Source organism: Bos grunniens, chromosome 15, assembly GCF_055505025.1.
Source record: "Bos grunniens cultivar Pamir isolate PY7600 chromosome 15, Bosgru_T2T1.0, whole genome shotgun sequence".
Taxonomy (NCBI): Eukaryota; Metazoa; Chordata; class Mammalia; order Artiodactyla; family Bovidae; genus Bos; species Bos grunniens.
The window spans coordinates 29,372,860-29,398,173 of NC_141179.1; the positions used below are offsets into that span (position 1 = coordinate 29,372,860).

Here is a 25,314-nt window from a genome sequence, read left to right on the forward strand (position 1 = left end):
GAGCCTGGTGGGCTACAGTTCATGGGGTCGCAAAGAGTCCTGAGGACTGAGCACACACACTCCCAGGCATGTGCCCACGCACAGTGCTATTCCCAGTGGTTTAGTATCTCACGTCTGCTCTCCTCCTCCGGCCCCCTACCCAACCATTCCAGCCCCCTCCCTCCACCGCAGGTCCTGTCTGCATTCCTGACCCTCCATCCTTCGCCTGTCTGGACACTGGTTCCACACTTGGAAACCTGCTTCCACTTCGTGGCCTGACCCCTGCTACAGCCCCCCCACCACCCACCTTCTTGACTTGAGGGTCCTTGGTGGGATTCAGAGATCATGGACCCCTTGAGGTTGTATGGGAAATGCTGGAAGTCTATGTGGTTTTTTCTTTTTTTTCCTGGGAGAAAGATTCAGTATAGCTGTGATAGTGGTACAGTGGCTCTGGAGCTATACGCTGGGGAATCAAGTCCCGGCTCCAGCTTATTGTTGGATGACCTTGAGCAAGTTATGCAATCTTCTGCAGAAACCTCATTTGAAATATGATGAAAGTGATATTTACCTCGTGAAATTGTTCAGGGCAATGCCACCCTTAGACCTGGGCAACAGGGGCCTCAGCCCTGGGCTGCTGAGTTTGGAGGGTCTCACTCTGGCCCTCCTTTGATCACACCCCCTCCTCCTCACTGGAAAAGTGGTTCCTGGGACAGCAGGGAAGGGTAATCCCTACACCTCATCTTCTAGACCATGCTCCAGACACCTGAGATCATGGAATTCTCTGTTCAAATGACCCAATTCTGAGCAAGCCTCTTCCCTGGGCCCATCCTCTTAGGAGCTGCCCGTGCAGAATGTGTACCCACAGGCCTGGGGAGAGGGCAAAGGGCAGCTGTTTGCAGAGGGTGGGGAGTGGATGGAACTTGACATTCAGGTGGAACCTGACATCCAGACACGCATCAGAGACCCTATCCTCCAAGGACCAGGGAAGAGTGGACCAGGGAATGGCTTTGGGCCCTGGCCTTAAAATTAAGACTGAGAAAAATCCATCAAAGACAGAAGATAATAGGTAAGTTTCCACACTTTTTTATCTTGATTCTTAACTTATATTTAGACATATATGTAATTTCCATTTGTGTGCTCACCCCAAGCATCACAGACATCAGATGTAGACCTATGGAGACTGGATGAGATGTTGTTGTTTGTCCTTTAGTCTCTAAGTTGTGTCTGACTCCTCTGCAACCCCATGGACTACAGCCCACCAGGCTCCTCTGTCCAGGGTTTCCCAGGCAAGAATACTGGAGTGGGTTGCCATTTCCTCTTCTAGGGGATCTTCCTGACCCAGGGATTGAACCTGCATCTCCTGGTTGCCAGGTAGATTCTTTACCACTGAGCCACCAGGGAAGCCCTGGATGAGCTATTATCACATGTAAAATGCTAATAGAGTTCTAGGCACAGGGTCAGCTCCCAGTACATTTTAGCTCTTATTATTCTCAAAGAGGTCTGGGGCCCTAAAAAGTCTAAGCCTCTTTCTGTCTCCAAGTTTGCACGTTCACCCCCTCCTTTGCCAGGAGGTTCCAGACACTAGATCCACAGGGCCAGGCCTCCTTGCTGCTCAATTTATTTTTACAGCAGGGGTTATGTTTCTCAGGAGCTGGAGCCTGAGGTGAGTCAGGAGGTGAGCCAAAGGGAAGGAACGTGACCCCTGCCCAGAGAAGGGGGTTGGGAGGGGACAGAGCTCCCTGGGTATCTCTAGATCCTGGTGACCCGAAAATGTGCCAGTTTCCTCCATGCCCTCCACCTTTTCAGCTGCATCTCTGCTCACCAATTCGTAGAGCCGGAAGGGTCTTTACAAAATCCATACGCCTCCCAAATGAAAAAACAGGCGCAGAGAGGTAAGATGTGTGGGCCAAGGTCACAGAGAAAGTGATTCTTCAAGTCAGAATTAGAATCTAGCCCATTATTTGATTCCCTCCCTCCACACCCCCAGCTCTCCTCTAAAGAACATCAGGAGGGCTCCACAACTGGGCAGAAAAAGTGTTTGAGAGATGCATTAGCGGCTAGAGGAATTTTACATTTAGAGAGCACTTTCCTCAAAAATTCTCAAAACCCTAGTCCATCGATTGATCCATCCAGGGATGCCAGGGGAGAGGGCAAGCAAAAGTCAGAATTCCTCTGTCCCACCTTTAGAAAGCTACTTCTTTGCAGAGCCCTCCCTGACATAAACCCCCTTCATCCAACTCAAGAGCCCCAGTCTGGGGTCTGGGAGGGAGATGGGCAGGTACCTTGGCTCTTTCCTCCTCCTCCTCCTCCTTCTGTTGGAAGTCCTAGAAGGCAGGATGGCAGTTGGGACACAGCCCCCACCTGCACCCAGCAGGGTGGATTCCTGAGGGTGGGCTCCTGCACCCTCAGGTCTTAGGCGGCTTGGCTCAGAAATACCCTGAAGAGCAAGTTTTCAGGGAGGCATAGAGGGATTGGGCCCTGGGCCAAGGAGCTGTCAGGGAGCTGTTATCAGGTGGGAGGAGATAGGGCCTAGATTTAAGGGGAAAGGATTTTTTTTCTATGTAGGGGGGTGGGGGAGGGGGGGTGGGGGGAGGGGGGACGGGGGGAGGGTTCAAGCGGTTCTTTGAGGCAGTTAGTCCAACAGTCTTCTCTGAGATAGGCGAGCCTCTCTCAGTTCCTGCTCTCGGCCCCCACCCCCGGCCCTCCCGGGAGCAAGATGGGAGCTAGGAAGGGGGCGCAAGCACGAGATGAGGGTCAGAGTGTCAGAGTGTGGTGGGGACATGGCCCGGGCAGGAACGGGGGTTAAAGCTCTGGCTCGAAGCCTTCCGGGAGATGCTCTTACCCGGGAAGGCACGCACCCCTGGGCGCGGTCCCACCTTCCACGGTGGGGGGTAGGGGGTGGTGATGGAAGATTCCATCCCCTATCTGTTCTCAGAAAGCGAGCCAAGACCCCGGCAGGGGAGGAAGGGAGAGATCTGGTGAGGTCTCCAGAGCTATTTTAAGAGGAGTTCCTTCTAAGTAAAGAGAACTTGGCAGGGAGCCGCCCCCCTCCACCCCCCGGCTCCCCTCTCGCCCTTGCCTCCCGCTCGCCTCCCCCGCTCCCCCACAAGCCCTCGCGGCTCCTGTCCGGGCATTGCAGGTAACGGGGCTGGAGGGCAACCCTGCTGACTCGGCTCTTAGAGGCAGAGGACGAGGGGCTCTGCAGGGAGCCCCCCAAGCCCTCCACTTCACAGCCTCTCCCACCAACCATGGACCACTTGCATCAACACCCCAGAGCTTATAACCCCCGGTTATAAACAGAGCCCCAACCTCAGGACCGCGGGACTGCAGGAGCCAGGAAGCTCTGCATGAACTTCAAGCTGAATGCCCCCAAATCCTTCTGCCTCTGGGGTTGGGGTAGAGTGGATGTGACCTGGACAGACATTTGGGAACCTCTTTCTAGTGTACCTCGGTCTATTCGCTGCCCATCCTTACTATTCTGCCCCCACCCCCAACTCACTGCCGGCTTGCCCCAGCCACAGTCTCAGCATCCGCTGAAGTTTGGCAGGTGCTGAGGGGGTTAACCCGACAGAGTGTACCTAACCAACCCGCAGGCACGTGGCTCAGCAGTCCAGCAAGGAACCAGTACTGGCCACCTTGCCTGCTGATCCCCAGCCCACCGGGCATCTGAGTTGGGGTGGAGATAAACCCTTCCTGAACCCTTCTCAGGCATCTCCACTTTCTAAGGGCTCTGGATGCAGGCAGGTAGGCAGCCACCCCCTCCATCCCTCCCTTCCTCTTTTTCTGTTTTCTGCCAGGTTCTTTCCAAACATCCTCTCAGGCAAAGGGGGGTGGGGAGCCCCAGACAGATGAGCTCATTGGGAGGAGGAGGGCAGAGAGAGGAGGAAGCTGAAATATCCTGACCAGAGAGATGCTCACCGGACTATCCTAAGCTGGAGAGGGGTGTGTGCCCTCTTCCAGGAACAGGCTCTGCTTCCCTCACAGCAACTCAGAGATGGGGTGAGTCCTGGGCATCCCTTTATTCTGGGCCACTTTGGGGTGGGGTGTGAAGCCCCACGGCAAGGTCTCTGCCACCCTGCCCAGCACCCCAGAGCTGTGTTTACCTCTCTGCTTCAGGGGTTACCATGCCTCCTCACTGCCTTCCCATCAAGGGAGGATGGGGGTTCAGGAGGGCTGGGGGTCGGAGGCATCAGGAAGGTGGTCACTGATCGCAGGGAGACTGCCTTGTCAGCTGAATGGCCAGATGTCCTCCCAGAACCCTAGACCTGGTCCTGCCACTGAGCTGGGCACTGGGACAGACTGACCAAACCAGGAGCATAAAATGGAACAGAGCGCCAGGCAAGGCTCCCTGGATGTTCTGATCCCGTCTGCTATGAACATTTTAGTGCAGGAGCAGTGGATCTTGTAAAATGAGGGGAAAGGGAGGGCATGGAGTAGGAGCAGAGCTATGACAGGGACAGAAGGTCAGGATTTGGCCAAGAGGAAGGGAAGCAGCATGGAGAGAGTCTGCCCGGAGTGAAGGGTCGCCTGGGGAAGTTGGAGTGAGACACAGGCCGAGGAGGAGGGGTAACGATAGAGGCAACTGGTCAGCAGGTGAAGAAGAATTTTCATAGATTTTCAGAAACCAAGAGAGGAGAGGGTGGCCGGCAGAGGCCAGAGCTGTTTGCACAGAGCTGTGGGGTCAAGGGCCAGGCCAGTCAGGGTGGGATGTTTGGGGCATCCCAAACATCCCAGTGGGGAGGCTTTGCCTCTGCTTCCAAACACTTTTGCCCACCTCTTGTTGTCTACAGTCATTTTGAGACTGGCTCCGAGTCGCCCTTCCCCCACCCACTCCCAGGTCTCTGGGCTGCAAGAGGCTGGTCCACTGCCCTCTCACAGTCTGATGTGATGGCTTTGGCATCGCTCCACCCTGGGTTTGAATTCTTTGCTAGTATTTTCTAGCTGTGTCACCTTGAATGTACACATACTTTGTATAACAGAACCTTGGTCTCTTTATCTGTAAAAGTGAGAAAAGAATGCATATTGGGGGAGTTGTCCTGAGGATTAAGTCAGCTGATGCACACAGAATACTGAGTTCAGAGCAAGGCACAGAGTGGCTACTCAGTAAAAAGTGATCATCCTTATTAGCCTAGCCAACTGTCACTCATCCCTGCAACCAACCCGGCCCCACCATCCAAGCCCTCTGAGGCTGGATATGAACCCACCTGAGCTTCTCAATGTCTCAGTGGTAAAGAATCCACCTGTAATGCAGGAGATGCATGGGTTCGACCCCTGGGTTGGGAAGATCCCTTGGAAGAGGGCATGGCAACCCACTCCAGTATTCCTGCCGTATGCATTTAAACATGCTATGAGACAAGGATGGGGAGGCTGAAGACTATAGCAAAGTTGGGAGGGTGAAGGGAGGAGGGGGAAAGGATTGTCACCATTTTCTGCAGTTTTGCTTGAAGGACAAGGGATACTCCGCCCCTGCTGGAGGACCAAGCATTCAAGTTAGGCTTGGTGTGATCTTTGGAAGGAAGCTCCTGAGGGTTCCTAACTCCAAATTTCCACCCTCTCCCAGCCTATTTCCCACTGTGAATAGGGTTTTGCCACCTGCCCTCTCCCCACCATTGCTAAGTCAAGTAAAGATGGCCAGGGCAGGCAGGTAGAAGGATGCAGAGGCAGCCTGGGATAGAGCACGACAGGAACACGGCAGCCAGACAGGACAGAGTTTGCCCTTGTGTGTGTCCTGTTCATCTTCAGCCAAGCAAGAGTTAATCCCACATCTGTCATTTGAATCCTAAGATGACAGCGGCAGAGGGACATCGCCAGTAAGTTTAGACAGCATCTAAAAGTATGCCCTAATATATGCATCTTCTGGACAACACCCCCAAGCTAGGCTTGAAGACCTTCCGGGATCGAGATCTCATTACCTCAAAGAAACTCAACCCTCTGCACAGCTCTGACTTACGCTGGATCTATACCCGCCTCTGTCTGCCAGCTCTAATGTTTCACCCTGGGGCAGAACAGGACAAGGCTAATCCCTCTCCCCTGTGGCCACAGCCCTAACCACTTTTTGGCCATCAGCTGTGACATATACTTTCCCTCCAAGCGGAACCCACCCTCTTCATTTGTCCGTTTGCCCACAGGGGGCTTTCAATCTGTTGAGGCAAACAGTTCCTAGTCCTCACGCCACCTGTTCACAGGGAATTTGTCACAGCTGAGAAGCAGAGACAGCTACGGTCAGGACAAAGGTGATTTGCCAATGAGGCAAAAGGGAAAGCCCCTCCCATGGAATCCTGAGTTGCCAAGCAGAGCATCCAGTGTCCACTTGCCCCCCTTCCCTAACACCTCATGGACCCTCAAGGTCATGATGGCCAGAGAAAAGAGGCTGCTTTGTGAGGCTTCCCACTACTAGCCTAGTGGGAGCACTCAACTCATCCAGTCCCGCCACCTGCATCCCACAGTCTTTCTCTCTCCTAGACAGAGATGTCCTCGGCCCCACAGAGGAGTGGGGTTCTAGGCTAGACTAATCTATATGGGGGCAAGTTTATGTGCCATATCAAGATGCCAGGATCTAGTTCTAAGATGAACTTCCTTCCCCATCACCCTCTGGAACCCTCAATCACTGGGTGGTTGGAGCCTTGCACGTCAGCATGGTAGCAGGCATCATGGCTGGCATCAGGATGAGTCTGTGCAGGGCAATGCCACTGGGCATCTGAGAAGCATGCCTGCAAAGCCCAGCCAGCATGGACCTTCTGAGGCCCCAAAACGCCAAAGGAGGAGGAGGGCAGGAGAGCTAGTGGGGCCCATGCTCCGCCTTCCGGCTGCCCAGCCCGCATTTCACCAGGCCCTGCTCCAGCCTCCTCTCACCTAAAGGTTTCTAGATACCACCCCCACCCCTGCAAGATGGAAGGAAGACGAGTGGTCTAAGAGGGACTGGACACCACCAGCATGAAGAAAGTCACTCTACTGGGGTGTAGAAGAGGACTCAGAAAGGCAACTAAAGCCAAGCTCTGTCAATAGCCTACTGTGTGACTTTGGGAAAATTACTTACCCTCTTTGAACCTCAGCTTTAAAAACTGCACCCTGACGAGAAGCCTGGGGCCTCTTCTTGTGCAACTCAAGCCCTCTGGGGAGGGGCAGGCAGGCGCCTGGGCCGGTGTGGGCTGCTGTGCTGAGCTGTGCCGAGCTCTAGGCCCAGACGAGGTGTGGGCTATGGGAAGAACAGGTTGGAGCCTGCTGGGAGATCCTGGATTGTCCTGGACTCATCAACTGGCCTTAAGCAAGTCACTGCCCCAATCTGGTCCTCAATTTCCCCTTCAGGATAATCAGGAGACCTGGTCAAGTAGTCCCTAGGACCCGTCTGATGTAAAGATCTACTCCCTCCCAAACTCCACCATTCTTCTGGGCTCTAAAACCTGTCTTAGAGACTCAGGCCCGGCACACAGACTCCTGTTCCATGGCAGCTGGCTGTGAGCAGGCCGATGGCCTGAGCCACGGGGGCTCCAGTGGGAAGCCAAGGAGCAGTGGGGATGGGGAGGCTCTTGTACAGGCACCTCGGCTGGGGGCCATGGGAGGCTGGTGAGCAATTCTGAACACCAGGGTGGGAGCTAACCTTCCCCTGACACGGCAGTGCCTTCAGCAATCAGAAACAAACCTCCCCCCAGGCCCCAAGCAGGCTGGGCCCCAAAACATCAATTTAGGGGAGACACCTGAGCCAAACCCAGCCCTCCCAGAAGCCAGTTGTTATTGTTTAGTGGCTAAGTCATGTCCAACTCCTTGTGACCTCATGGACTGTAGCCCACCAGGCTCCTCTGTCCATGGGATTTTCCAGGCAAAAATACTGGAGTGGGTTGCCATTTCCTCCTCCAGGGGATCTTCCCGACCCAGGGATCAAACACACGTCTCCTGCACTGGTGGGCGGGTTCTTTACTGCTGAGCCACAAGGGAAGACTCCCACGAGCCAGGCCCAGATCCGAGGTGTCCTCCAAGGCTCTGGTGGAAAAGCCCTGGGCTGAGTTAGATGCTGTATCCACCCAGAAGGAACCAGCCAGGATCCTAGCAGCTTCTACTCCTGAGTCCACGTCGCTTGCATCAGTTTCCCTGTTAGGTAAAGAAGCATCCTGTCTAACATCAGGTCCTTGGAAGGACTCCGGGACTCCAAGGACAGACATCCTTTTAAACTAGGGTAGCTTCAGTTCTGTCAAATACTGGCCACCTCTGCTTAAGGCTGCCAGCTTCTATCTGGCTGCTTTCTTGGGGAGCAGCTGCCAGCATTAGGACTATGAGTGTTAGGCTCCTCCTGGAATATTCTAAAATGCATCTGACCACTCACCACTGGTGAAGGTCTCTGGATTACCGGGGAGCAGGCAAAAATGAGAAAGGAACTAAGAAAAAAACAGGAACCAACCACTTCAGCATTCCCTTGACATTCAGAAAGTTGAGGCTTTTCTTATTGGGTGAGCTTCCTAGGCAAGGGTTTGTGTGTGTGTGTGTCTGTGCATAAGAGAGAGAAAAATGCAAAGAGAAACATAAGAACAGGAGGCAAGAGAGGAAAAGATTGTATGTGCCTAGGGGAAGCAGAACCCCAGGGCCAGGTGGTTGCTTTTGGTCCTAAATTGAGGGCTGACACATCAACACATCACTAGGATACAGCAGTTCGCAGATGGGACACGAGCAACTTGATTCCTCCCTGCAGCCACCCTCATCCGTGAAGTTGCATGAGGGCAGACTCTGCACCAGCTGTCGTCTATTTTCTGTGAGCCTGAAGCAGATGAAAGAGATGTCTGCCTAGTCAGAAGCAGCTTAGCAACAGGGAGCAGGAAGGATGGCCCATCCAACCCCAGAAAGAGTAGACAGCACCAGCATGACAGTCGGCCTTGGGGGCTTGCAGTGTTGTTGTCATCCAGAAATAACCAAGAGCCCTCCAAGAAGTGGGTGTTTAGCCACCCTGTCCCCAGGGTGCTTTCAAGGTGGATGGAGTCGCCCAGGATTCTGGGAAGGCCACGAGGGAAAAAGAGGAGACATCTGACAACAAGAGGGGAGCGGGACGACCTCATCCTTGATGGGGACCCGGCAGTGTCAGTGACGTCACCAGGAAAGGAGTAACAGGGGCCCCTGTGACGGTCCTGGCACTGCTTCAACTTGCCCCACCCCCTGAAAAAAGTCACACTCAAGGGAGGTTCAGGGGAGACCGTCAGTTTATTGCAGCCAATACATCCAAGCAAGGAGACACACCGCGGGAGAAACTCAGTCTGCTACCGAAAGCAGACACCTCACAGCGGTTGGGTCACAGAGGACCACTTGAGTTTCTCTCCCCACTACCTCTTCCATCACCACATAGCACATCAGTCCTAGAAAATGCATGAGTAGCTGTGTTTTCCCCTCCAAGTGCACAAACAGCCATGAGAACATTCCATAATTTGCCTTTGATGAATCAACTCAAAATATTGAGAAATGATTGTTTCCCCCCTACCCAGTGTAACTTTTGGGGTGGATGTAGTGAGATGTCCTATATTTGTATATATAATATATCTCTACCTATATATAGACTATGTACAAACGCATCGGCAAGCTTCAATAAAGGACAACATCAGCAAGAGGCACAGCAAAAGACACAGGCTGTCTATCCTTAAGACGCAGATAGGAAGAAAAATCTCTTGATCATCACCCGTTCCAATTACATCAAGCCATTCCTATGGCTGGGACTATCTTTTTTGGACCTAGCCAGTATTTTCATTTGTCCATCTGCTTAACCTGACCTTGCAAATACTTACCAGCCCGGCCTCACCAAGGAGATTCACAAGGAGAAATACGGATCCAGCTTCTCCTTTTTATAAACCGAGAATAAACTGTGATTAGCCCAGAGCCAGGGGGCAGATAGCTATTTCCAAAGCCAGTTCCAAGGCACCTCAAGGCATTTCAGTCCTGAAAAAGTGTACTTTGTTCTTCATAAGCTAAACTCCATGGGTTGGCCAGCCCACCTCTCTTTACAGGGACCCTTAATTAGGAGAAAGAGACAGATAGGGGGTTCCAAGAGAGCAGGTGAGGCAGGAGCAGTTGAGAAAACCAGCAGAGTGCAGTGATGGGAATGTGCAGCTGGAAGCAGGGCTTGAGCCCCATGGTGCAGGAGGAGGTCCACGCTAGAAAGCAGGGTGCCGAGGGGACATCTCACCGGTCTCCCACCTCTACTCGCAGAAGCCCCATTTTGTTCCCAACCTCATCGCCTTGGGGGAGGTAGCTCCATGAGGCCTCTGGAAGAGATTCTTAAGAGGCTTGGGAAGAAAGAGCATATGAAGATGGGCCCCTGGGACAAAGGTGGTTCCTGGTCCCTCCCCATCGGCTCAGGCATCTGAGGCCCCTTGGAGAGGCATTGCTCTCCCTAGGACCCTCCAGGTCAGGGCAGAGAAAGGAAGGAACCCGAAAGTCTCAGGCTTCTTTTATAGAGAGTAGAATTTCTTAGAATAAACCTAGGGAATCTTGCAAATAATTCCCCTAAATGTTATGAAAAAGAAGAGCTTCCAGCATCTGCAGATCCTTCCTCATCCTGGAAGAGGAGAGCACTTAAGAAGTTGCCCAAAAAAGCGAAATCTGCAAGGGGCAGACGTGTATCTACAACCACCCTTGATCTCAGCTGGAGATCAAGGTGCCCACCACCCACCTCTCCCCTCTCAGCTGGCTGGCTTCAAGGATGGGCAATGTCCACCCACCCCAGGTATCCTGGGGGCTTAGCCCACCCCCCATTGGCAGTGTGTTGATTGGCAGTTAGGTACTGATGACTTAGAATTTCCAGATGAGCTGGACTCATCCCACCTAGGAGCTCTCAGGCTGTGGCCCATCCCCAACTCTGTGTGCACTCTGCCTGGCCTCTCACCCTCTTCCCTATTGTATCTTCCCTTTTTCCTTCCTTTCTTCCCTTCCCAGGGCCCAGATTCTGGAATCTCTTCCTTCTTCTCCTACTCCAGCCCTGGAAGCAGTAGCTGCAGAGGTGGAATTAGATGCACCAAAAAAAAAAAAAAAAATCTTGGTTCCCCATAGTGCTGACCTAGCAGTTCCCAGCTCTGTTATGGCTTTGTGTACATCCCCAGTACCTGGCCCAGTGCCTGGCACATAGGAGATGCTCAATAAATGGATGGTGAGTTGAAGTGAATTAAAGTGAATCGTCCATATGCTATTGCTCTCTCCCCTCTGCTGGGCAGAGGCAGAGAATGGTCCCAGAGGCTGCTGGAGTCCTGTCTCCACCCCATTTCCCCAGACTCCCATTCTCGGGTTCTGGGCACTGACTCCCTGAGCCTGGGCAGGGCTTGAGCTCCGAGAAAGATTGGGAAGTGCTGCAGAGGGTCCGCTTGGGGCAGGGTGGGGCATTCTGGCAGCTCTGCCCTCCCACTGCCATCACCCCATCCCAGGCTCCCAAGAGGTGAGTGGGGCTGGAGGAGCCCGACTCCCTCTCCCCATCTCTTCCACAAACTGTAGCTCTGTTGATTCAAACTGGAAAATAAGAAACCCAAGGAGAAGCAGGCCCCTTGGTTTCTGTGAATGTGACCCTCAGTCTCCTGGTCTGTAGTATGGGTAACGAGGCTAGTTGATCTCCGAGGGCCTTCCAAGGCAGTTTCTCTCTGTCTCTCTCCCTCTCCTGAGGTTTAAGCAATTCCCTCTCCATGTGAGTAAAATGGCAGTGAAAGTTGGCTCCCCACAAATGCTACTCTGCTCTCCACAGAGAGAGTCGTCCAGGCAGGGGAGGGTGTAACATGGCTTCAGATGTGACATGGCCACACGGTCTCAGAGGCTTCCCTCCCGGCCAAAAGCCAGATGGAACCCTGCTGAGCTCGGGAAAGTTTGAGCAGAAGTCCCAGTGAAGCCCTCCACTCTGCGCACCAGCTCCTCCAGTGTGGCTCCCACCCCCACCCTCCTCATCTCCACACCTGAGGCGGCTCCTGGCCCAGTGAGAGCCGCCACCCTGGGCGAGAAGGCAGTTGACCGTAAACTCCATTCTACAACAGAGCCCCCAGCCCCTTGTCTCTCTCTCCGCTAACTCTGAACTTCATCTCCTGTTAGTGGGTAACTGTGGTGAAAACGGACCACCAGCCAGACAGACCCGACCCCTGCCCCATGGCCTCGCTCAGCAGGCCTTTGGTACTTTTCTCTCTCCAGAAGTCCCAAAGGCTTGGCAGCCAGTGCAGACCCAAGGGCATCTGTGGAAGCAGACGAGGTGGGGAAGGGCGAGGAGTAGAGATCCCGGGGTCAAGGCTTGTCTCTGGCTGCCTCCAGCTCCGGCTCCCCTTCCTTCCACACCCAGGAAACGCACAGGTGTCCCTTCAACAAGCCTCCAAGTTACAGGAAGCTGTCACCACCCCCATGACAAGGCCGCCCGGGGCTGGGAGCCGGGCCATGCGCCCCGCGCCTTGAAGGGGCAGCCCCAGAGCCCTGTCCCACCTTCAGGCCCCCTCTGAAGCAACCACCAGATCAGCCCACGCCCTGGACAGGCTGGACAGCTGGTCCCCTCCTCTCTCTCCGCGCCCCTCCCGCAGGCCTCCTGCCTCCTCTCAGGGGCTGGCAGTTTTCACCCCGCTTCTCCACCCCACCCCCCACCCCCCACCCAGGGCCCACACATCCCAGACGCCCAGCAGGTTTCTCAAATCAAAGAGAGGTGGGTCACTCTTGGTGCAGGGGACAGGAAGGGAGGGGCTCAGGAGGCGGCCCCAGGCGGGCCCCGGGGTCCTGGCTCGAGAGAAGCGCACCGAGAGAGGGCAGGCGGGGCGGGGTGGGGGAGGGAGGGGCAGCGCACGGGGGCGGGGCCGCAGGGCCGCCGCCGTTACTTGGCGCCGTCGTCCGCGTTGCCCTCTCCATCGGTCTTGCCCTCCTCCTCAGTCTTCAGGTCATCCGTGCTCAGTTTCTGCTCTTTTTTCCTCCTCACGCATTTCACCACCATCAGCACCAAGATGACCACAGCCAGAAAGCCTCCGACGGAGGCGCCCACGATCACGGCCACTGTGGAATCCCGCTCAGGGGGCTCTGGAGAACGAAAGGAGACAGACCGGCTGAGCAATAGGGCTGGAAAAGGGAGTCCCGCCAGCTGGCGCCTGCTCCCTGCAGCGCGCGCGGGATGGTCCTGCCTTCACTCTGCTGCTGGAAAGCTGCTGCTGCTGCTGCTAAGTCGCTTCAGTCGTATCCGACTCGGCGCGACCCCATAGACGGCAGCCCACCAGGCTCCCCGGTCCCTGGGATTCTCCAGGCAAGAACATTGGAGTGGGTTGCCATTGCCTTCTCCAATGCATGAAAGTGAAAAGTGAAAGTGAAGTCGCTCAGTCGTGTCCGACTCCTAGCGACCCCATGGACTGCAGCCCACCAGGCTCCTCCGTCCATGGGATTTGCCAGGCAAGAGTACTGGAGTGGGGTGCTATTGCCTTCTCCGTGCGGGAAAGCTAGTCATAGCCAAAATCCAACCCAGCCTCTCAGCGCCCGGCCCACCCCATAATCCCAGGGCACCTGAAATCGCCAGGGGTGAGTGGTCCAATACCATATCCAAGAGGATGGGCTTTGAGGCCGATGGACCAATCTGAGTCCCAATTGTACTATTTTTCCTTTTTGTTTTTTCTTCACACTTCTTCAGTAACATTTCTTTTATTAAAAACTTCTCTCAAAATTTTTTTAATTTTTAAAAAGTAAAATATAGAAAAGCTGCCGCACTCCCATATACTCTTCACAGTTTCACCAATTATTAACATTTTGGCAACGCTAACAAATTTGCCAATTTGTTTTATAAACCTTTTATTCTATATTGGGGCATAGCTGATAAACAGTGTTGTACAGTTTCAAGTGAACATCGAAGGGACTCAGCCACACATGTACAAGTATCTGTTCTCCCTGAAACTCCCCTCCCTTCCAGGCTACCACATAACATGGAACAGAGTTCCAAAGGCTCTACAGTAGATCCTCACTGCTTATCCATTTTAAATATACCAATGTCTGATTGCACTATTTTTTTAAATTCTCTTTTTTAATTAATTATTTATTTGCACCGAATCTCAATTGCTGCATGTAGGATCCTTAGTTGTGGCATGTGGGATCTTTAGTGGCAGCACTCGAAGTCTTAGTTACAGCATGTGTGATCTAGTTTCCTGACCAGGGACCAAACCTAAGCCCTCTGGATGCAGAGTCTTGACCACTGGACCACCAGGGAAGTTGCTGTACTATTTATTGTGTGACCTTAGGTACCTCACAAAGCCTTGGTTTTCTCATCTGTAAAATGGGGATGAGAAAGGGCTGTATGAAGATGAAATGAGATAATGCATATAGAGAGTTTACCTGTACCTATAACTGAGACATAGTAAGTGTCCAATAAATGAAAGCTGTTCTCAAGATTCTTAAGGTCATGATCATGATGGATAGCATCATCAGGACTCTCGGAGACACAGTCCTCAAGGACTGGAAGGAGTAAAACAGATGCCTTCCACCCAGCACACGCTGTGGCTCCCACCCCTCAGGAGGGCACAGCTTCTCCCAAGGCGCCCACTGTCCCTGCTGGAGAGTAGCGGGCTGGGAATGGGCAGGGCCCCCCCAGCAGCCTCTCACCTTCCATGAGGACCTGCAGATAGATCTTGCCGTGGCCGCGGTGGCGGTCAGGCGGATTCATGATGTAGCAGTTGTAGGTGCCCTCATCCTCCAGCTGCACTTTTTTCAGGGTGACTGACACGTCATACTTGCTGGGGTTCCCCGAGAACTCCACGCGGTCTCGGAACCGCTCCAGCTTCAGGTTAATGATCTTCATGCGGAACTGGAGGAACTGAGTGGGGGCGAAGGACAGGATGGGGTGGGGGGGGCTGGATGAGCGAGGAGCTGCAAGGACAGCAGGACCCCCCTCCTCCCTCCCCCGCCTTTACCTGGAAGGGAGGCAGTCACCTCCAGATCTCTGCCGCCCTCCCAGGGCCACCCAGGTGTGACCACACACCTCTGCTGAGGCCCTGGGGAGCAGACAGCCCACCAGGGTATGCTGCAGTCCTGGTCCAAGGCAGGGACAGGTGGTGGGAAAGGGGGCTTCATGTTGTGGGGCTCCTGCCTCCTCCCCCATCCCCTGCCACCATCCCAGGGCTCACCATCTCCTCGGAGCAGTTGTTACACTCCTGGTAAGTCCAGTTCAGGGAGAACTGTTTGTGGTTCACGGTGTAGCAGGAGTTGAAGGTGCAGGACAGGCGGGCATCAGAGCCATTGAGGACGTTGAGGGTGTTAGGTACTGTGACTTCCATGCTCCTCCCTGGTGGCACTGTGGACAAAGTCACACCCAGTGAGGATTCTGGCTGATGCTGCCGGGGAGGGGACAGGTGCGCCTGATGGGGAGTGGAGCAGAGCTCGGGCAGCTGGCTGAGTCCCTTGTGGCTGCAATTTGTCAGGGGAAGGGGTGGAGGGGAGGGCAAAACTCCTAAGGGGTGCCTCATGTGGCCCTTGGAGAGAAGTGGGGGACAGAACAAGGCTGGGGTGAAGAGAAAGCATCTGTCAAGCCAGGAACAGACAGATGGCCTCAAGGCCTCCCTCCACCTGACTGTCATGACTCCACAGGACTGTCATGGCCACCTGGTGGCTGAAGACCTTGGACAAGGCGCTGCATTATGCTGGCCTAGCTTTCCCCTTCTTGCCACCGCTTCCAACCATCTCAGCAGAGCCCATGCCCTTCCAGCTGCAGCTGCGGTGTCTCGGGGGCAGGCAGCCGGGAGGACAGATGCAGACCGGCACACCCCAGAGCAGAGGAAAGCTTGTGCACTCAGCCCAGCCCAGTTCCCTCCTCTTCCCCAGGGTCCTGGTGGGGATGGCAGATGAACAACAGGAGGGAAGCAATACCCCAGAAGAACAAGCACAATTCGAAGGGATCAACCGATGGGTCTACAAGGACAGGAGTCCCTTTAGGAGACATCAGGCCTGGACTGCAAAATGCCAGGCTGGATGAATCACAAGCTGGAATCAAGACTGCCGTGAGAAATATTAACAACTTCAGATATGCAGATGACACCACACTTATGGCAGAAAGTGAAAAGGAACTAAAGAGCCTCTTGATGAAGGTGAAAGAGGAGACTGGAAAAAGCTGGCTTAAAACTCAACATTCAGAAAACTCAGATCATGGCATATGATCCCATCACTTCATGGAAACAATATGGGGAAAAAATGAAAACAGTGGCAGATTATATTTTCTTGGGCTCCAAAATTACTGTGGACAGTGACTGCAGCCATGAAATTAAAAAAAGCTTGCTCCTTGGAAGAAAAGCTATGACAAACCTAGACAGCATATTAAAAAGCAGAGACATCACTTTACTCACAAAGGTCCATACAGTCAAAATTTCCATAGTCATGTAGGGAGGTGAGAATTGGACCATAAAGAAGCTAAGTGCCAAAGAACTGATGCTTTTGAACTGTGGTGCTGGAGAAGATTCTTGACAGTCCTTTGGACAGCAAGCCTAGCAAACCAGTCAATCCTGAAGGAAATCAACCCTGAATATTCATTGAAAGGACTGATGCTGAAGCTGAAGCTTCAATCCTTTGGCCACGTGGTGCAAAGAGCTGACTCATTGGAAAAGACCCTGATGCTGGGAAAGATTGAAGGCAGGAGGAGAAGAAGGTGACAGAGGATGAGATAGTTGGCTGACATCATCGATTCAATGGACATGACTTTGAGCAAACTCTGAGAGATAGTGAAGGACAGGGAAGCCTGGCATGCTGCAGTCCGTGGGGTCACAAAGAGTCAGACAGGACTGAGTGGCTGAACAACAACACAGAGGAGAAATAGTAATACTAAGTATCAATCATTCATTCATCCATTTACCAAATGTTTACCAAACATTTCTAAATCACCTTCTCTGCCCGCCCCCGCCCCCCCCCAGACACTCAGTCTAGGCCCCAGAGTTATTGCTGTGATACAGGCAGAGATGCTATAACTGAGTTTGTATTCTAGGGAGGGGGGCAGATGTTAACAGGGAAAAGATAATAATGTAACTTTAGTGATACAGGGCAAGGGCTGTAAATAATATAAGGTGCAGGGTGCTGTTTGACATCAAAAGTCAGGGAAGGCTTCCCCAAGGGGTGCCCTGTAGGTGGGCCCCACTAAAGTGAGGGAGGAAGAAGTTTTCAAATTTTGAAGGAAGCTGGGGCAGCAGAACATCCAGAGGAAAGTTCCAGTGGTTGAATGAGCATCACGTGTCTGGGGCACAACCCAGGAGGTGATCAAAGGGGCAGTTGGAGACAGCTGAGGTCTCAGACTTAGGCAGGGACCAGGCTGCCATTCTTCTGAGATAGGAAGCCACTAGAGGGTGCCCAGGGAGCAGCTAGGAGGCACGGAGTTCCCATTAGACACAGTTCAATCCTAGCTCTGCCTTCTGTCAGCTGGGAGAACGTGGGCAGGTTCTTCCACCTTCTGAGGCTCAGGCACCCCCTGTGTAAAATGCACTGATGATATCTACCTGCTGGGGTAATTATAACAATTAAATAAGACAAAACATATAAACCAAAGGGTAGAGGAATTCCCTGGCTGTCCAGCACTTAGGACTGCACTTCACTGCAGTGGCTGGGGGTTCAACCCCTGGTTGGGGAACTTAAGATCCCGCAAGCTGCACAGCATGGGCCCCCCAAAAATAAAATAAAGCAAAAGGTAGACTAAATTCTCCTCAAGCTCTGCCCCATAGAAGGAAGAGCTTCTGGGGCACTCTCCTGGCAGGGGCACCTTGGAGCCTGGCCCCTCAGGACAGCCCCTTGGAACTCCCTGGGATCTGGCAAAGGGCGCTCCTTCTGCAGAAGTTGTTTTTTGTGCCAAGCTGCGGAGGCCCCACCCCAGGCACTGCAGCCTGGAAGCAGGGATAGCAAAGTCCTTCCGCTCAGCTCATTCCTCGGGATGAGTGGCCAGGGCCCAGCAGGCAGCACTTAAGAACAGGGGATGCTCAGAAACATCCTGATGCTGGCCCCAGAGATCAGGACCTAACCATAGACAGCGGGGGCAGACAGGCGGCCCCACCTGCAAGGACAGGCTGCTAGGTGTGCTGACGTGCATGTCAGGGGAATATGAACTGGGGAGGCTGAGCTGCCGGCCCAGAAGAACAAAGCCCAGTTCCTACCTCCCCACTCGCAGCCGTTATGAAAGCGCCGAGCATAGATACGCCAGGCTAGGAGGAGGTGTGCGGAAAATGCCATCTCCACCCCAGCTCTGCAGAGGCGGAGGAATCTGCAGGGAAAGAGCCTGGCAGGGCCTTGTCCTGAGCTTACCTCATATCCCAGGAACACCCTGCTTCTCCAGCACCTTCCCTGGGAAGGGTCTGCCCTTTCCCAGGGCTCCTGAGCAAAAGGAGCCTCCAAGTGACATCAGGAAGTAGGTCGGGTGAATCTGCGTAACCCATCCCTGCCTCTGTCCCGCCCCAGCCCACGACATCACTCCACACACAGAACTTGAACCCTACCAGGAAACCCCTCCATCTTGAAGAAGCTAGCACCCTTCGGGGAGGTCGGGACTCTGGGAAGCGAGGGGCCTTTTCTGGCCCGCAGGAGGGAGGCAGACATAGAGATGCAATGCGGATCCCTCCTGCATCCCTACCGCACGTCCGGCAGGAGGCACCAGGCGGACACGTGTGCCCTCTAGCGGCCAGAGAGGTCAATCGTCAATTCCCAACTGCAGAGAGGGAAACTCGGGAATTGTATCCACAGATCCAGCTCCATCATCTTACCAACGAGGAAAGGGAGGCCTGAGGAAGACACACCGCGGATAGGGACAAGCCGGGGCCAGAGTCATGGTCCCTGACTCCCTGTCCAGCGCCTACTTCCACCTGAGGCCTCCCAGGATCCCAGCTCAGGGCAAAGTCTTGATGTCCTTTCACCAATCCAGGCGGTCCTTAAAGATGAGTAAGTCATCAGGCAACACAGGCAGAACTCTGAGCAAACTTCTGGGCTCCTGATGAACTCTGCTGCTTCAGGAAAGTAGTGGAATCCACAGCTAAGGCCACAAAAGGACTTCATAATAACAAGGCCCTTACCATGTACCAGGCTCTGTTTAAGCACCCTACAGATATTGCCCTATGACCACCCCCACTTTCCAGGTGAAGAAATGGAGCACAAAGAAGTAAATGAATAGCCCAAGTTCACAGCTAGTAAGTGACAAAGCTAGATTGGAACCCAGGCTTCTAGGCTCCAGACAGAGAGGGTTGAGGGGTGGAGACTGTGTGAGGGTGTGGGTTTTGTTCCAAGGGGTCCCAGAGACCAGGCCTCCTGCTGTCTGCAAAGCAGGTCCTGCGCCATAACTGTCAGCCCCCAGGCTGGCCAGAGGGGAATGGTCTTATTGAAAATGAACTTCCATACAAGAGGGGGCTTCCCAGGTGGTACTAGTGGTAAAGAACCTGCCTGCCAATGCAGGAGATGTAAGAGACGTGGGTTTGATCCCTGGGTTGGGAAGACCCCTGGAGGAGGGCATGGCAACCCATTCCAGTATTCTTGCCTGGAGAATCCCATGGACAGAGGAGCCTGGTGGGCTATAGGATCACAAAGAGTCTGACATGACTGAAGCGACTTAGCACACGTGCCCCGTACAAGGGGAGCCCACGGTCTTCCTGGACCAGGTCTAGAGCCTGGGTCTCCTGAATTCCAGCTCACAGAAAGGATATGATCAACAGGGGTACAGTCAGGATGTGGCTTTTGACATTACCAGGGCCCAGGCCCCCTCATTTTCTCCTAAGCTCATCTGGGCATCGTGGGCCCCATGTCATACAATGGCCCATCCTGCAGAGATCATGAACATTTGCTCATTACCGTCAAACACTTTCCTACAGAGACTAGGAGTTAATTCTCCTCATGCCTCCTTCCAGTCTATGAGGTAGACTAATTTTTTCTGGGTTAAAAAAAAAAAAAAGTTTGTCTAAGCAGAGAAATTGCCTCCCACCCTTCTGGAGCACATGGCCTCCTGCCACCCCTGACTCCCAGGTGAGTGTGACGTGCAGTCTATCTCCTGGGCTGCCTCACTATTTAGACCTATCACTTCAGGGCTCCCCTCCCAGGCCAGGCCACCCCCATGCAGCCATGAAAGCCCTTGTCCTCATCACCCCTCACTCCCAACCACCACAGGCTCCCTGGTACTTTCAGGATCTCGTCCAGGCTCCTGGGCTTCCAAGCCCTTTACCATCTGGGGCCAACCAGCATCCCAACCTCATTTCCGGCTCCCAACCCTCCATACTTCCTCCACTCCAGTGACTCCAGAGTTCTTGTGGTGATTTAGTCGCTAAGTTACATCCAATTCTTGCGACCCCATGGACTGTAGCCTCCTGGGCTCCTCTGTCCATGGGGTGCTCCAGGCAAGAATATTGGAGTGGGTTGCCATTCCCTTCTCCAGAGTTCTTACTTTTCTGAAAACACCGCCTTCCTCCACTCCTCCATGCCTTTGCATGAGTTTTTGTTCCAGGTTGGGACGCTCATTCACCCTGCTGCACCTGAGCCCTCCTGCTTATCCTGCAGACCCCAGCTAACAAGGCATCACTTCCCCAGCGCCTGAACCTTCTCCCCAGCCTTCCAGACCCATAGGCAGAGCAGTATCATGGCCAAGACCGGTGCTCTCATACCCTGCTCTGATCTCAGGCAAGATGGTTCACCTCCCAACACCTCAGCTTCCTCATCTGTAAAACGGGAGACAACAATAGGCCCTACCTCCTAGGGTTGTTGTGAGGATTACATACTAAAACATAAAGCTCATGGCAGTGCCTGGTACGTGGTCAGCCTCACCAAAGGTTAGCTGCTGTTATTATCACCATTCGGAGAAGGCAAAGGCACCCCACTCCAGTACTCTTGCCTGGAAAATCCCATGGACAGAGGAGCCTGGTAGGCTGCAGTCCATGGGGTTGCTGAGGGTCGGACACGACTGAGCGACTTCACTTTCACTTTTCACTTTCATGCATTGGAGAAGGAAATGGCAACCCACTCCAGTGTTCTTGCCTGGAGAATCCCAGGGATGGGGAGCCTGGTGGGCTGCCGTCTATGGGGTCGCACAGAGTCGGACACGACTGAAGCGACTTAGCAGCAGCAGCAGCAGCAGCAGCGTTATCACCATTGCTGTTGTTTTATAGCACATGTGATGTGGCATTGTTATTTATGTTCCCAAATCCCTCGGGAGACTCTGGGGAGCTGATTCTTACCCATCTTGGCATCCCTGGACCTAGAACAGTGAACGACACACAGGGGACACTCAGTAACAGTCTGTAGGGGGAAGGGAAGGCCTCTTCCCCCGTGTGTTCATGCACAGTGGGCTTGAGTGAGGACCAGACTCCACTTTCTAGGCCTCATCTAATATGACCCAGGGGCTTCCTGGGTGGCTCAATGGTGAAGAATCCACCTGCCAAGCACAGGTTTGATCCCTGGGTCGGGAACATCCACTGGAGAAGGAAATGCCACCCCACTCCAGTATTCTTGCCTGGGAAGATCTCATGGACAGAGGAGACTGGTGGGCTACAGTGTCCACAAAAGAGTCAGACACGATTTAGTGACTAAACAATACCAACAACATAATCCAGACTCTGGTAACCAGTCCAGTGACTACCGGGCCGAGGCTCTTGAGAAAAACTCTAGGAAAGATCAGTCAATTGGATTGCTTCCAACTGAGAGCTAGTCTCACGTGCTTCTGCCGTGTATACAGCAGGTTGACCCACTGTCCCCTGCCCTGTGTCCGCTCTACAGTCATCCTCACAAGCCTGTCGTGGCCCCACCCTTCTCACCTGTGGCGGTCCCTGCTACAGCCGTCAAAGTTTCCTTGTCCACCTGACTCCTTGGCCTTGAGTGCCAGAGCATGCCTCATCACAGCACCAACCAAGTCCAAGTTCAAGGTCCCCACTCTTGCATCCTCCCCCCGTCCAGGTTTGCAGAAGCTTTCCTCCCACCATCACATCACAGCCTCCACACCCTGACTTCTTCACCCCAGACTCCACCTTCCCCTGAGCCACACCCCGGTTCAGGACCCCCAAACACCCTCCCTTTCTTCACTTAGGGAAGGCTCTCCCTCCCACAGGAAGCTCTCTCTAACTCCTGGAAGAGATCGCCTGTCCTGCTTCCCCATCTCCTTATACACTGGTCACTCACCCAGCTCCCCTTTTTTTTGCCCGTACTTAAGATTCTTTAATCCAAATTGTTAGCATGTGCTGTGCTTAGTCGCTCAGTTGTGTCTGACTCTTTGCAACCCCACAGACTGTAGCCCACCAGGCTTCTCTGTCCATTGGATTTTCCAGGCGAGAATTTTGGAGTAGGTTGCCATTTCCTCCTCCAGGGGGATATTCCCAACCCACGGATCGAACTCAGGTCTCCCGCAGGTGGATTCTTTACTGTCTGCGCTACCAGGGTAGCCCAAGAATACTGGAGTGGATAGCCTATCCCTTCTCCACGGGATCTTCCTGACCCAGGGAGCAAACCAGGATCTAGGGCGTTGCAGGCTGATTCTTTACCAGCTGAGCTAACAGAGCCCATTTTTAGCATAGAAGTACCATTTCTCAAACATTGGGGGCAGTAGAGTTCAGTGGTTAAGAATGGGCTGAAGTCAGACAACCAAGGGTTCAAATCTCAACTCCCTTTAAACTATTCCTGGGACCCTATTGGGCAAGTTATTTCTCTGTGCCTGTTTCCTTATCTATAACATGAGAATCACAGCATATCTACCCCACATGATTACCAATTGCCTCAGGACTAAACAATCGCAGTGCACAGGCATGTGAAAAGCATTCATAAATGTTAACTATCATTGAGCATCTGCTGTGTGCCAGACTCAAAACACCCCAGGCAGTAGATACTCTTCAGTTCACCCAGGAAAGAGGTGAGTAACTTGGCAATCAGTTCAGTTCAGTCGCTCAGTCGTGTCCGACTCTTTGCGACCCCATGAATCGCAACTTGGCAATAGTATAAAGTAAATGACAAAGGTGGCTTTAAAACCAGATGGAATCCAAGGCTTATGCTCTTTCTACCACCTTAGCTTCTGTAACACTCTGTTAATACACCCAATAATCCAGCAAAGCTCATTTGCCTCATCGTGCAGGCTGCCAGGGGCCCTGTGCTGTCTCTGTTTAGCACTCCAGCCCAATAGCCAGCATGTATGCTAAGTCACTTCAGTCATGTCCAACTCTTTGTGACCCCATGGACTGTAGCCTGCCAGCTTCCTCTGTCCATGGGATTCTCCAGGCAAGAATACTGGAGTGGGTTGCCATGCCCTCCTCCAGGGGATCTTCCCCACCCAGGGATTGAATTCGCGTCTCTTATGTCTCCTGCATTGGCAGGCAGGTTCTTTACCACTAGCGCCACCAATAGCCAGCACAGCATGCCAGATAAGGAGAGAGAAAGAGGGTTAAAGAGAGGGAGTGAGAGAGAGACTTTGTGATAGGGAATATTCCCACTGACCGCCCTTGGACTGGATCCTCAATTGCTACACCAGCAATGAGTAAGTTTAAGAGCAAGAGTGAAACTACCTTGAAAGCAGGCTTGCAAGTAACTCCTTCACCCACCTACCCACCAGGAAGTCCATGAGTGGTCAGGTATGAAATTAGCATTTGGATCTCTTGACAGTCTGCAAGCGGGGTGGTGGGGGCAGTGCTGGGCAGTTTAGAGACATGATCTAAAGGGCCACAACCACCCTCAGTCCATGAGTTGCTTTTTTTTTTCTCCTGATCCCTTCACCTGACCCCTCCTCCACTCCATCTGGCCCAAGCCAGAGAGCTTCTTCATCAGTGCCTGCTTCAGCAGTTCTCATCCCAATGCAGAAATCATTCCTCAAGCCTGCTTCCCACCTACGCCCCCACACACAGCAACAGATCAGTGGTACAGATTTCCAGGAAGCCAGACCCAGACTCAACTTTCTGCCCCCTACTCCACCACCGAATACTCTTTTAAATACCCTAAATCCGCCAGATTCTGAAGATTCACAGACATTAAGTCCCAGATCATCTGTAGCAGCTGAAAGCAAAAATCCATGAAGAGGCTCTGCACATCAACCTACCCTCTGCCCCCACCCCCACATAGGTCCATTTCAGGGAAATCCACAGAAAAATCACTTCTCTTGACACCTCTGGGGAATTCTCAGATCCCCTGACCCAGCGTTTCTGTGACCAGATCACCCCAGCATTAGGCAGTCCCCAGACTGCATTATGCAGTCCCACAGTCCCAGCACCTCTCTCCCCAAGGACACCAAGGGAACCACAAGCAATGTCTTCTTTCCTGCCCCCGGCCCCCATCCTCCTCCTGTTGCAGCTGCACTTCTGGACCCCTCAGGAGCATGCAGATGTGCAGTCTAACTTACCCAAAGAGAAAAAGAGACTGAGCCCCGTGAGACTGAAGGCAGGGCGAGGTAGCCAGGCATTTCTGTGCATTTTCAGACTGAGATGTTAGTCGGGTGGGAGAGGGGAGAGGGCGATTTGAGAGGGGCCGAGGGCTACGAGGGAGGAATGGTTAGGTGCTAAAAAAAAAAATGCACGGATGTACTTCAAAGACACATACAACATTAAGGAACCTTTATTTCCATCTCTCTAATATGGCCGGCTTGTATGTTGCTGCTAAAAAAGAGAGAGGGAGTGTGGAAGGGAGAGAGAAAAAAGTGGATGGAGTAAATTTTGTGGTTAGTGGATTTTGAAAAGCAGGTGGGAGGGCATAAAAAAGTCTTTCTGCAAAGAAAAAAGTCCCTCCAACAGCAGCACTGAAGTATGGACTGCTTTTCTTCTTCACTGGGATGATTGTTGGGGTTTGAAAGTTGTTTGAGGAACCCATTTATCTCAAAGCAGCTGAATCCTTTTTTGGGGGTGAATTCTTTTTTGTCATTTAAAAACACCCAAAAAAGGAGATGATAATTTTTGTTTACTTGGAATGGGTTCAGGAAGTAGGCTGGGAGATTTTCAGGAAGTAAGAACTTCCTCATTTTTCTAGCATTTCCACTGAAAACAGAACAGCAGATTGGTGTGAAAATGTCTAGGAGACCTTATAATCAAATGTAATGTGAACTTTTGGGGAATCCTGATTCAATCAAATCAATAGTAAAAAGACATTGTTGAGATCACTGGGGAGAGAACAAATATGGACTGGGTGTTAGATTAATGAAGAATACTTCATTTCGGGGGTGTAATAAAAAAAATTGTAGTTATGTTCTTTAACGTTTTTTCTGTTATACGCACTGGAATGTTTATAGTTGAAATGATAGGATGGATGAAATTTGCTTTAAAATATTTCAAGAAAAAAAATTATGGGGGGAGGCCGGTGACACAGGAGACGTGGTAGTTGTTGACTCTTGAAAGTAGTGATGGATGCAAAGGTTTACTATATGTCCACTCTTCTGTTGTGTATGTTGGAAAATACCTCCTTTGAAAAAAAGAAGAAGAAAAAAAGCTA

At 52.7% G+C, this 25,314-nt stretch overlaps 1 protein-coding gene across 2 annotated transcripts; it reads right to left on the reverse strand.

The window, feature by feature from the left end:
* Positions 1–9,143: 9,143 nt before the first annotated feature.
* On the reverse strand, positions 9,144–25,062 carry SCN2B (sodium voltage-gated channel beta subunit 2). 2 transcript variants are annotated; one of them, XM_086339465.1, is made up of 4 exons: positions 24,236–25,062; positions 15,054–15,220; positions 14,533–14,743; positions 9,144–12,972 (listed from the first exon to the last, which is right to left on the reverse strand). In XM_086339465.1, exons 1-4 carry the CDS (start codon positions 24,303–24,305, stop codon positions 12,773–12,775), a joined length of 648 nt encoding a protein of 215 aa, XP_086195591.1. In that variant the 5' UTR covers positions 24,306–25,062; the 3' UTR covers positions 9,144–12,772. The 2 variants fall into 2 exon arrangements, with proteins under 2 accessions (XP_086195591.1, XP_086195592.1); XM_086339466.1 differs by having other exon boundaries at positions 12,634–12,972; positions 24,433–24,499.
* Between the last annotated feature and the right edge of the window lie 252 nt (positions 25,063–25,314).

Bases quoted from the DNA above. Each gene is read 5' to 3' on its own strand.
- SCN2B (XM_086339465.1), bottom strand. From the start codon at position 24,305: ATGCACAGAAATGCCTGGCTACCTCGCCCTGCCTTCAGTCTCACGGGG. The intron at 15,221-24,235 runs GTAAGTTAGACT...CTTTGTCCACAG, and splicing joins CAGTCTCTTTTTCTCTTTGG to TGCCACCAGGGAGGAGCATG. The intron at 14,744-15,053 runs GTGAGCCCTGGG...GCCCCCACTCAG, and splicing joins ACAACTGCTCCGAGGAGATG to TTCCTCCAGTTCCGCATGAA.